We start from the raw sequence: 11,682 nt of genomic DNA on the forward strand, positions 1-11,682 counted from the left end.
ATCTACATCCATAGACATTAATATGGAGAAAGTATGTGCCCCCCACATCCTCCTCCGGGGGCTTCACTGTCCTCATCTACATCCATAGACATTAATATGGAGAAAGTATGTGCCCCCCACATCCACCTCCGGGGGCTTCTCTGTCCTCATCTACATCCATAGACATTAATATGGAGAAAGTATGTGCCCCCCACATCCACCTCCGGGTACTTCACTGTCTTCATCTACATCCATAGACATTAATATGGAGAAAGTATGTGCCCCCCACATCCTCCTCCGGGGGCTTCACTGTCCTCATCTACATCCATAGACATTAATATGGAGAAAGTATGTGCCCCCCACATCCACCTCCGGGGACTTCTCTGTCCTCATCTACATCCATAGACATTAATATGGAGAAAGTATGTGCCCTCCACATCCACCTCCGGGGGCTTCTCTGTCCTCATCTACATCCATAGACATTAATATGGAGAAAGTATGTGCCCCCCTCATCCACCTCCGGGAGCTTCACTGTCCTCATCTACATCCATAGACATTAATATGGAGAAAGTATGTGCCCCCCACATCCACCTCCGGGGGCTTCTCTGTCCTCATCTACATCTATAGACATTAATATGGAGAAAGTATGTGCCCCCCACATCCACCTCCGGGGGCTTCACTGTCCTCATCTACATCCATAGACATTAATATGGAGAAAGTATGTGCCCCCCACATCCACCTCCAGGGACTTCTCTGTCCTCATCTACATCTATAGACATTAATATGGAGAAAGTATGTGCCCCCCACATCCACCTCCGGGGGCTTCACTGTCCTCATCTACATCCATAGACATTAATATGGAGAAAGTATGTGCCCCCCACATCCACCTCCGGGGGCTTCTCTGTCCTCATCTACATCTATAGACATTAATATGGAGAAAGTATGTGCCCCCCACATCCACCTCCGGGGGCTTCACTGTCCTCATCTACATCCATAGATATTAATATGGAGAAAGTATGTGCCCCCCACATCCACCTCCGGGAGCTTCACTGTCCTCATCTACATATATAGACATTAATATGGAGAAAGTATGTGCCCCCCACATCCTCCTCCGGGAGCTTCACTGTCCTCATCTACATATATAGACATTAATATGGAGAAAGTATGTGCCCCCCACATCCACCTCCGGGGGCTTCACTGTCCTCATCTACATCCATAGACATTAATATGGAGAAAGTATGTGCCCCCCACATCCACCTCCGGGGACTTCACTGTCCTCATCTACATCCATAGACATTAATAATGAGAAAGTATGTGCCCCCCACATCCACCTCCGGGGGCTTCACTGTCCTCATCTACATCCATAGACATTAATATGGAGAAAGTATGTGCCCCCCACATCCACCTCTGGGGACTTCACTGTCCTCATCTACATCCATAGACATTAATAATGAGAAAGTATGTGCCCCCCACATCCACCTCCGGGGGCTTCACTGTCCTCATCTACATCCATAAACATTAATATGGAGAAAGTATGTGCCCCTCACATCCACCTCCGGGGGCTTCACTGTCCTCATCTACATATATAGACATTAATATGGAGAAAGTATGTGCCCCCCACATCCTCCTCCGGGGGCTTCACTGTCCTCATCTACATCCATAGACATTACTATGGAGAAAGTATGTGCCCCCCACATCCACCTCCGGGGGCTTCACTGTCCTCATCTACATCCATAGACATTAATATGGAGAAAGTATGTGCCCCCCACATCCACCTCCGGGGGCTTCACTGTCCTCATCTACATCCATAGACATTAATATGGAGAAAGTATGTGCCCCCCACATCCACCTCCAGGGGCTTCACTGTCCTCATCTACATACATAGATATTAATATAGAGAAAGTATGTGCCCCCCACATCCACCTCCGGGGGCTTCACTGTCCTCATCTACATCCATAGACACTAATATAGAGAAAGTATGTGCCCCCCACATCCACCTCCGGGGGCTTCACTGTCCTCATCTACATCCATAGACATTAACCCCTTCATGACCCAGCCTATTTTGACCTTAATGACCTGGCCATTTTTTGCAATTCTGACCAGTGTCCCTTTATGAGGTAATAACTCTGGAACGCTTCAACGCATCCTAGCGATTCTGAGATTGTTTTTTCGTGACATATTGGGCTTCATGTTAGTGGTAAATTTAGAGCGATAATTTTTGCGTTTATTTGTGAAAAAATCAGAAATTTGGCGAAAATTTTGAAAATTTCGCAATTTTCAAATTTTGAATTTTTATTCTGTTAAACTAGAGAGTTATGTGACACAAAATAGTTACTAAATAACATTTCCCACATGTCTACTTTACATCAGCACAATTTTGGAAGCAAAATATTTTTTTATTAGGAAGTTATAAGGGTTAAAAGTTGACCAGTGATTTCTCATTTTTACAACAAAATTTACAAAACCATTTTTTTTAGGGACCACCTCACATTTGAAGTCACTTTGAGGGGTCTATATGGCAGAAAATACCCAAAAGTGACACCATTCTAAAAACTGCACCCCTCAAGCTACTCAAAACTACATTCAAGAAGATTATTAACCCTTTAGGTGTTTCACAGGAACTAAAGCAACATGGAAGGAAAAAAAGGACATTTTAATTTTTCCAACAAAAATTTTCTTTCAGCATCAATTTTTTCATTTTCACATGGGCAACAGGATAAAATGGATCCTAAAATTTGTTGGGCAATTTCCCCTGAGCACACCGATACCTCATATGTGGTCAAAAACCACTGTTTGGGCGCACGGCAGGGCTCAGAAGGGAAGGAGTGCCATTTGACTTTTTGAATGGTAAATATGCTGGAATATTTAGCGCTTGCCATGTCGCGTTTGGAGAGTCGCTGTGTGCCTAAACACTGGAGCTCCCCCACAAGGGACCCCATTTTGGAAACTAGACCCCCCAAGGAACTTATCTAGATGCAAAGTGATCACTTTGAACCCCCAGGTGCTTCTCAAATTGATCCTTAAAAAAAAAAAAAAAGTACTTTTCACAAAAATTATCTTTTAGCCTCAGTTTTTTCATTTTCACATGGGCAACAGGATAAAATGGATCCTCAAATGTGTTGGGCAATTTCTCCTGAGTACACCGATACCTCATATGTGGTCATAAACCACTGTTTGGGTGCACGGCAGGGCCCGGAAGGGAAGGAGCGCCATTTGACTTTTTGAATGGAAAATTAGCTCCAATCGTTATCGGACACCATGTCGCGTTTGGAGATCCCCTGTGTGCCTAAACATTGGAGCTCCCCCACAAGTGACACCATTTTGGAAACTAGACCCCTTAAGGAACTTATCTAGATGTGTAGTGATCACTTTGAACCCCCAAGTGCTTCACAAAAGTTTATAACATAGAGCAGTGAAAATAAAAAATCATTTTTTTTCCTCAAAAATGATTTTTTAGCACGCTATTTTTTATTTTCACAAGGGTAACAGGAGAAATTGGACCACAAAAGTTGTTGTCCAGTTTGTCCTGAGTATGCTGGTACCCCATATGTGGGGGGGGGGCACTGTTTGGGTGCACGGCAGGGCGCAGAAGGGAATGAGCGCCATTTGACTTTTTGAAATGAAAATTAGCTCCAATCGTTAGCGGACACCATGTCGTGTTTGGAGAGCCCCTGTGTGCCTTAACTTTGGAGCTCCCCCACAAATGACCCCATTTTGGAAACTAGACCCCCTATGGAACTTATCTAGATGCATAGTGAGCACTTTGAACCCCCAGGTGATTCACAGAAGTTTATAATGCAGAGCAGTGAAAATAAAAAAATCTTTTTTTTTCCTAAAAAAAAATTTTTTAGTTGGCAATTTTTTATTTTCACAAGGGTACTAGGATAAATTGGACCCCAAAAGTTGTTGTCCAGTTTGTCCTGAGTACGCTGGTACCCCATATGTGGGGGGAAACCACTGTTTTGGCACACGTTGGGGCTCAGCAGGGAAGTAGTGACATTTTGAAATGCTGACTTTGATGGAATGGTCTGCGGGCGTCATGTTACATTTGCTGAGCCCCTGTGTGCCTAAACAGTAGAAACCCCCCACAAGTGACCCCATTTTGGAAACTAGACCCCCCAAGGAACTTATCTAGATGTGTGGTGAGCACCTTGAACCCCCAAGTGCTTCACAGAAGTTTATAATGCAGAGCCGTGAAAATAAAAAATCATTTTTTTTCCCTCAAAAAAAATGAATTTTAGCGCGCAATTTTTTTTTTCACAAGGGTAACAGGAGAAATTGGACCCCAAAAGTTGTTGTCCAGTTTGTCCTGAGTACGCTGATACCCCATATGTGGGGGATGACCACTGTATGGGCACACGTCAGGGCTCGGAAGGGAAGTAGTGACGTTTTGGTATGCAGACTTTGATGGAATGGTCTGCGGGCATCATGTTACATTTGCAGAGCCCTTGATGTACCTAAACTGTGGAAACCCCCCACAAGTGACCCCATTTTGGAAACTAGACCCCCCAAGGAACTTATCTAGGTGTGGTGAGCACCTTGAACCCCGAAGTGCTTCACAGAAGATTGTAACGCAGAGCCATGAAAATAAAAAATCTTTTTTTTTTCCTCAAAAAATGAATTTTTAGCTCGCAATTTTTTATTTTCACAAGGGTAACAGGAGAAATTGGACCCCAAAAGTTGTTGTCCAGTTTGTCCTGAGTATGCTGATACCCCATATGTGGGGAGGGACCATTGTTTGGGCACACGTCGGTGCTCGGAAGGGAAGTAGTGACGTTTTGAAATACCGACTTGATCGAATGGCCTGCGGGCATCATGTTACGTTTGCAGAGCCTCTGATGTGCCTAAACAGTGGAAACCCCCCACAAGTGACCCCATTTTGGAAACTAGACCACCAAGGAACTTATCTAGATGTGTGGTGAGCAGCACTTTGAACCCCCAAGTGCTTCACAGAAGTATATAACGCAGAACCGTGAAAATAAAAAATCTTTTTTTTCCTCAAAAAATGATTTTTTAGCCCTTAATTTTTTATTTTCACAAGGGTAACAGGAGAAATTGGACCCCAAAAGTTGTTGTCCAGTTTGTCCTGAGTACGCTGGTACCCCATATGTGGGGAGGAACCATTGTTTGGGCACACGTCAAGGCTCGGAATGGAAGTAGTGACGTTTTGAAATGCAGACTTTGATGGAATAGTCTGTGGTCGTCATTACGTTTGCAGAGCCCCTGATGTGCCTAAACAGTGGAAACCCCCCACAAGTGACCCCATTTTGGAAACTAGACCGTCCAAGGAATGTATGTAAGATGTGTTGTGAGCACTTTGAACCCCCCAAGTGCTTCACAGAAGTTTATAATGCAGAGACGTGAAAATGAAAAAATCATTTTTTTCCACAAAAATAATTTTTTAGCCCCAATTTTTTATTTTCCCAAGGGTAACACGAGAAATTAGTCCCCAAAAGTTGTTGTGCAATTTTTCCTGAGTACGCTGATACCTCATATGTTGGGGTAAACCACTGTTTGGGCACACGTCAGGGCTTGGAAGGGAGGGAGCACCGTTTGACTTTTTGAACGCAAAATTGGCTGGAATCAATGGTTGCACCATGTCGCGTTTGGCGACCCCCTGATGTGCCTAAACAGTGGAAACCCCTCAATTCTAACTCCAACCCTAACCCCAACACACCCCTAACCACAGCCCTAACCCTAACACATCCCTAACCACAAGCCTAACCCTAATTCCAATGCTAACCCTAATTCCAACCCTAACCCTAATTCTAACCCTAATTCCAACCCTAACCCTCTTTCCAACCCTAACCCTAACCCTCTTTCCAACCCTAACCCTAACCCTCTTTCCAACCCTAACCCTAACCCTCTTTTCAACCCTAACCCTCTTTTCAACCCTAACCCTAACCCTCTTTTCAACCCTAACCCTCTTTTCAACCCTAACCCTAACCCTCTTTTCAACCCTAACCCTAACCCTAATGGAAAAATAAAAATAAAAATATTTTCTTTATTTTATTAGTTCTGCCTACCTATGGGGGTGATAATCGGGGGGTTTATTTACTTTTTCTTTCATTTTGATCACTGTGAGAGTGATCAAAATGAAAGAATGGAATCTGCAGCCGGCAGATTCGGGCGGGCGCACTGCGCATGCGCCCGCCATTTTCTAAGATGGCGCCCATGAAACACCTACGTGGCGTCAAAGGTCGTGAAGGGGTTAATATGGAAAAAGTATGTGCCCCCCACATCCACCTCCGGGGGCTTCACTGTCCTCATCTACATCCATAGACATTAATATGGAGAAAGTATGTGCCCCCCACATCCACCTCGAGGGGCTTCACTGTCCTCATCTACATCCATAGACATTAATATGTAGAAAGTATGTGCCCCCCACATCCACCTCCGGGAGCTTCACTGTCCTCATCTACATCCATAGACGTTAATATGGAGAAAGTATGTGCCCCCCACATCCACCTCCGGGAGCTTCTCTGTCCTCATCTACATCCATAGACATTAATATGGAGAAAGTATGTGCCCCCCACATCCACCTCTGGGGGCTTCACTGTCCTCATCTACATCCATAGACATTAATATGGAGGAAGTATGTGCCCCCCACATCCACCTCCGGGGGCTTCACTGTCCTCATCTACATCCATAGACATTAATATGGAGAAAGTATGTGCCCCCCACATCCTCCTCCGGGGGCTTCACTGTCCTCATCTACATCCATAAACATTAATATGGAGAAAGTATGTGCCCCCCACATCCTCCTCCGGGGGCTTCACTGTCCTCATCTACATCCATAAACATTAATATGGAGGAAAGTATGTGCCCCCCACATCCACCACCGGGGGCTTCACTGTCCTCATCTACATCCATAGACATTAATATGGAGAAAGTATGTGCCCCCCACATCCTCCTCCGGGGCTTCACTGTCCTCATCTACATCCATAGACATTAATATGGAGAATGTATGTGCCCCCCACATCCACCTCCGGGGGCTTCACTGTCCTCATCTACATCCATAGACATTAATATGGAGAATGTATGTGCCCCCCACATCCTCCTCCGGGGGCTTCACTGTCCTCATCTACATCCATAGACATTAATATGGAGAATGTATGTGCCCCCCACATCCTCCTCCGGGGGCTTCACTGTCCTCATCTACATCCATAGACATTAATATGGAGGAAAGTATGTGCCCCCCACATCCACCACCGGGGGCTTCACTGTCCTCATCTACATCCATAGACATTAATATGGAGAAAGTATGTGCCCCCCACATCCTCCTCCGGGGCTTCACTGTCCTCATCTACATCCATAGACATTAATATGGAGAAAGTATGTGCCCCCCACATCCACCTCCGGGGGCTTCACTGTCCTCATCTACATCCATAAACATTAATATGGAGAAAGTATGTGCCCCCCACATCCTCCTCCGGGGGCTTCACTGTCCTCATCTACATCTATAGATATTAATATGGAGAAAGTATGTGCCCCCCACATCCACCTCCGGGGGCTTCACTGTCCTCATCTACATCCATAGACATTAATATGGAGAAAGTATGTGCCCCCCCCACATCCACCTCCGGGGGATTCACTGTCCTCATCTACATCCATAGACATTAATATGGAGAAAGTATGTGCCCCCCACATCCACCTCCGGGGGCTTCACTGTCCTCATCTACATCCATAAACATTAATATGGAGAAAGTATGTGCCCCCCACATCCTTCGGGGGCTTCACTGTCCTCATCTACATCCATAGATATTAATATGGAGTCGCTCATCGGCAGATATACCGGCTCTGCTCTTCTGGAAAGGATTTATACAACATTTTGGAGGCGTCTGTGGGGATTTTTGCCCCTTCATCCAGAGCATTTGTGGGGTCAGACCTTGATATTGGGCGGTGGTGGGCTCACAATCTCTGTGGTGTTGGATGGCGCTGAGGTCCCGGCTCTATGCGGTCGCTTTCCCCCCTTTCCCGCTCCTCCATGTCTGTATGGGGCGTGTGCACGGGGCAGATAAGGGAATAACCCAAACTGTTGAAGCTTTAATTGTCCATGTTGGTTTGTGCTGAAGACTAAGATTCTCTGTCACTGGAGCTGAGGGTCCGTGTCCACCCCCTGATAACAGCACATAGCATTATCCTCCTCCACCATCTGTACAGGGGGCACAATGCAGTCGGGGGGAACGTCCTCATGGAATCACCAAACCCAGATCCTCCATCAGACGCAGAGGGATAAGTGTGATCCGTCACTGCACAGAACACGTCTCTTCCAGAGTTCAGTGGTGGCAGCTTTACACCACTCCATCCGACGCTCGGCTTTGTGCTTGGTGATGTACGGCTGCAGGCAGCTGCTCGGCCTTGAAGCTCCCGGCGGGGGTGCAGGTTTTGTGCTGATACCAGAGGAGGTCTGGACTCTGCAGTTATGGGGTCAGCAGAGCGGTGGTGACTTTTCTACCCTCTGCTACTCAGCACTCGGCCCCCTGCTGTAATGTTATGGGGTCTCCACTTTGTGGCTGAGTTGCTGCGGTTCTTTCTGCTTCTCAGTAATATCAGTCACATGTGACTGAGGAAAATTCAGGAGGAAGAAATGTGATGGATGGACTTGTTACCCTGGGGGCTCCTATTACAGGACTGCGCTGGTATCAGGAGCTCTGCCCCACAGTCTGCTCTGTCACATGGTAGTAAAGGCAGGAAGCATGGCGGGGGGTCTGACACCGGGGGGGCAATGGGGAACAGGTGTTATACATTGGGGTCAATGGGACTGAAGAAGAAACTCGAGTTCACTGACTTCTCTCCATAGCATTATTGCACCCTCCCTCCCACGCTGACTGGCGCTCTTTACTGCACTGATGTCTTGCAGGTCTACCTCTTTGCGGAGGCATTAGTGGAAGGTGCCGTTAAGATGGGAATGCCCAGCACCATATCGAGCCGCATCGCTGCCCAGACTCTGCTGGTGAGTTGATGAATTTTTGTCACATTCTCCATTACCTGCGGTGTCAGTTTTGTTATGGTAAGGTATAGCTCTGCTCATCCTGTGCTTCCTGGTTCATGCATTGAATGCCAATTCTTTGTATCATAGGGAGCTGCTAAGATGATATTAGAGACGGGTGAGCACCCAGCAAAGCTTCGCTATGACGTCTGCACCCCCGGCGGGACCACCATACATGGCCTCCACGAACTGGAGAAGGGGGGTCTGAAAGCTGCAGTGATGAACGCTGTGGAAGCCGCAACCAAAAGAGCGCGAGAGCTGGACAAGCACTAGAAACGGCAGCGATGCCAAACACACTCCAGGTGTGGGGACCAAAGGAACTAAACTCAGGCTGCTCCAATTCCCAGGCATCCACCGCTTGGTGGTCCGCATCATGGGTTGCACCCCCTCTCCCAGGAGTGCTCCTTTAAGGTGCTCTGTCTTCCAGGACATTTCTGGTACGCAGCTGCTGTGCAGGAGGGGCCTCTTTATTAGGAGCATCGTTTGCCACTTCACCTCAGGATCTTTTTTTGGAAATTTGGGTGGATTTGGATGGAAATGAAAGAAAAGTCCTTGATGTGCTTGCTATCAGTGAATAGAAACATCCATATAGTGTTCATGCCGTCTCGCTAGCACAGCTGCTGGCTTGTTACTGTGGGTGTTTCCTCTCGGTGCTGACACTTGGGATTTTCTTGTCGCTTTTGCTGATATTGTAGGAGCCGTGAGCAAATTTCTGACGTGTTCCTACAAGACCGTTTTGTCCTGACCTATGTAATAAAAGCAGAGGCGCCATTGCAGCTGTGTTGTATGTGGACTGCTCCCCGACTCCTGATTCACCCCTTGTCCTGCGTCGCCCCATGTCCTGCTGCTCCCCAGAATCCTGTACATGTCCACATTGGAGGACTCTGCCCCATTCACAGCGTACCACATGTATCGTATTTTTCGGACTATAAGACGCACCGGACCATAAGATGCACCCCAATTTTCAGTAGGAAAATAGGGGAAAAAAAAATGTGTCAAATGGGGGTCTGTCTTATGCTAAGTTCACACGTACCGGAACTCTCGCGGAAATTACCGTGAGAATTCCAGAATTCCATTCCGCGGGAAAATCGCATTTTAAATTCCCGCGATTTTCCCACGGAAAAACTAGCATTTTGCAAGCGTATTTAGCTTGCAAAATGCTAGCGTTTTCCAAGCGATCTGTAGCATCCCTTGGAGAACTGATTGACAGGTTGGTCACACTCGTCAAACAGTGTTTTACAAGTGTGACCAACTTTTTACTACTGAGGCCGCCTATGCAGCATCAATAGTAAAAGATAAAATGTAAAAAAAAAAATGGTGTTATTCTTACCTTCCGACGTCCCGCGCAGCCGTTCCCAGTAATCCTTTGCGAAAATGCCCGCGATGACGTCCGTTCTCGCGGGATCGCGATGTCTCACGGTAATTCGCGATGACGTGTGATTGACCGCGAGACTTCGCGATCCCGCGAGAACGGACGTCATCGCGGGCATTTTCGCAAAGGATTACTGGGAACGAGAGCGTGGAGAGAGGCAGGAAGGCTGCGCGGGGCGTCGGAAGGTGAGAATAACAATATTTTTTATTTTAAATTCTATTTTTTACAGGGATATGGTACCCAAAGCCCGGAGGTCAGTCTCCTCTCCTCCAGATCGTGGGTACCATCCGCAATTGTTCTGCTTACTTTCCGCATGGTGTGCACAGCCACATGCGGGAAGTAAGCGGAACAATGCATTCCTATGGGTGCGGGATCGCCGCGATTCCGCAAAATTAATGAGCATGCTGTGGTTTTTACCGCGAAGCGATTCCGCTGCGGTAAAAACCGCAGCATTAGCACAGCATTGCGGAATCCCATAGGAATGCATGGGATGCTTATTTTTCGCGTTTTCGCGGCAAAATCGCGTGGTTAAAACCGCCGCGGAAACGCGAAAAAAACGCCACGTGTGATCTCAGCCTTACAGTCCGAATTCAGCTTACCTGGGAAGGGATCCGGCACAGGTGGAGAAGTAGTCACAGGGGGTCATTCAGTGGTCCAGGCTCGTGCGGTGGCGGCTCTGTGCTGGGGCAGGTTGGTTGTGCTGGAGCAGCTGTGCTGGGGCTGGGGCAGCAGTGCTGGGGCAGCAGTGCTGGGGCAGGTTGGTTGTGCTGGGGCAGCTGTGCTGGGGCAGGGGCAGCTGTGCTGGGGCAGGGGCAGCTGGGCTGGGGCTGGGGCAGCTGTGCTGGGGCAGGTGGGCTCTGCGGTGGTGGCAGCTGTGCTGGGGCAGCAGTGCTGAGGCAGGGGCAGCTGTGCTGGGGCAGGTGGGCTCTGGTGGGGGCAGCTGTGCTGGGGCAGGGGCAGCTGTGCTGGGGCTGGGGCAGCAGTGCTGAGGCAGGGGCAGCTGTGCTGGGGCAGGTGGGCTCTGCGGTGGGGCAGCTGCGCTGGGGCAGGGGCAGCTGTGCTGGGGCAGGGGCAGCAGGGCTGGGGCAGCTGTGCTGAGGCAGGGGCAGCTGTGCTGAGGCAGGGGCAGCTGGGCTGGGGTAGGCGGGCTGTGCTCCGGTGCAGGGTCCGCGGCTCCGCCGGCATTTCTTCGCAGCCCGGAGGCCCCCGCAGTTCCCTTGCTTGCCGCCGCCATGTTGCGGTGGCCTCCGGGAGCATGGACGCCGGAAAGATGGCCGCCGGTCCAGGGACGGCGCATGCGCGGGATCAGATCTCGTCCCGAGATCTCGGGGGACGAGAT

At 48.5% G+C, this 11,682-nt stretch overlaps 1 protein-coding gene across 2 annotated transcripts in view; it reads left to right on the plus strand.

Annotated features, from left to right (window-relative positions):
* The window catches only part of PYCR3 (pyrroline-5-carboxylate reductase 3), a 25,184-nt gene extending 15,420 nt beyond the window's left edge, over positions 1-9,764 (plus strand). For both annotated transcript variants that reach the window (XM_073577273.1, XM_073577272.1), the window contains exons 5-6: positions 8,843-8,935; positions 9,062-9,764. In XM_073577273.1, coding sequence (XP_073433374.1) covers positions 8,843-8,935; positions 9,062-9,244 — 276 coding nt within the window. In that variant the 3' untranslated portion in view covers positions 9,245-9,764. The remainder of the gene's footprint in view (positions 1-8,842; positions 8,936-9,061) is intronic.
* The last annotated feature ends 1,918 nt before the right edge of the window (positions 9,765-11,682 follow it).

This window comes from Dendrobates tinctorius, unplaced genomic scaffold (assembly GCF_039654945.1).
Source record: "Dendrobates tinctorius isolate UK_male_01 unplaced genomic scaffold, ASM3965494v1 ptg000055l, whole genome shotgun sequence".
NCBI classification, from domain to species: Eukaryota; Metazoa; Chordata; class Amphibia; order Anura; family Dendrobatidae; genus Dendrobates; species Dendrobates tinctorius.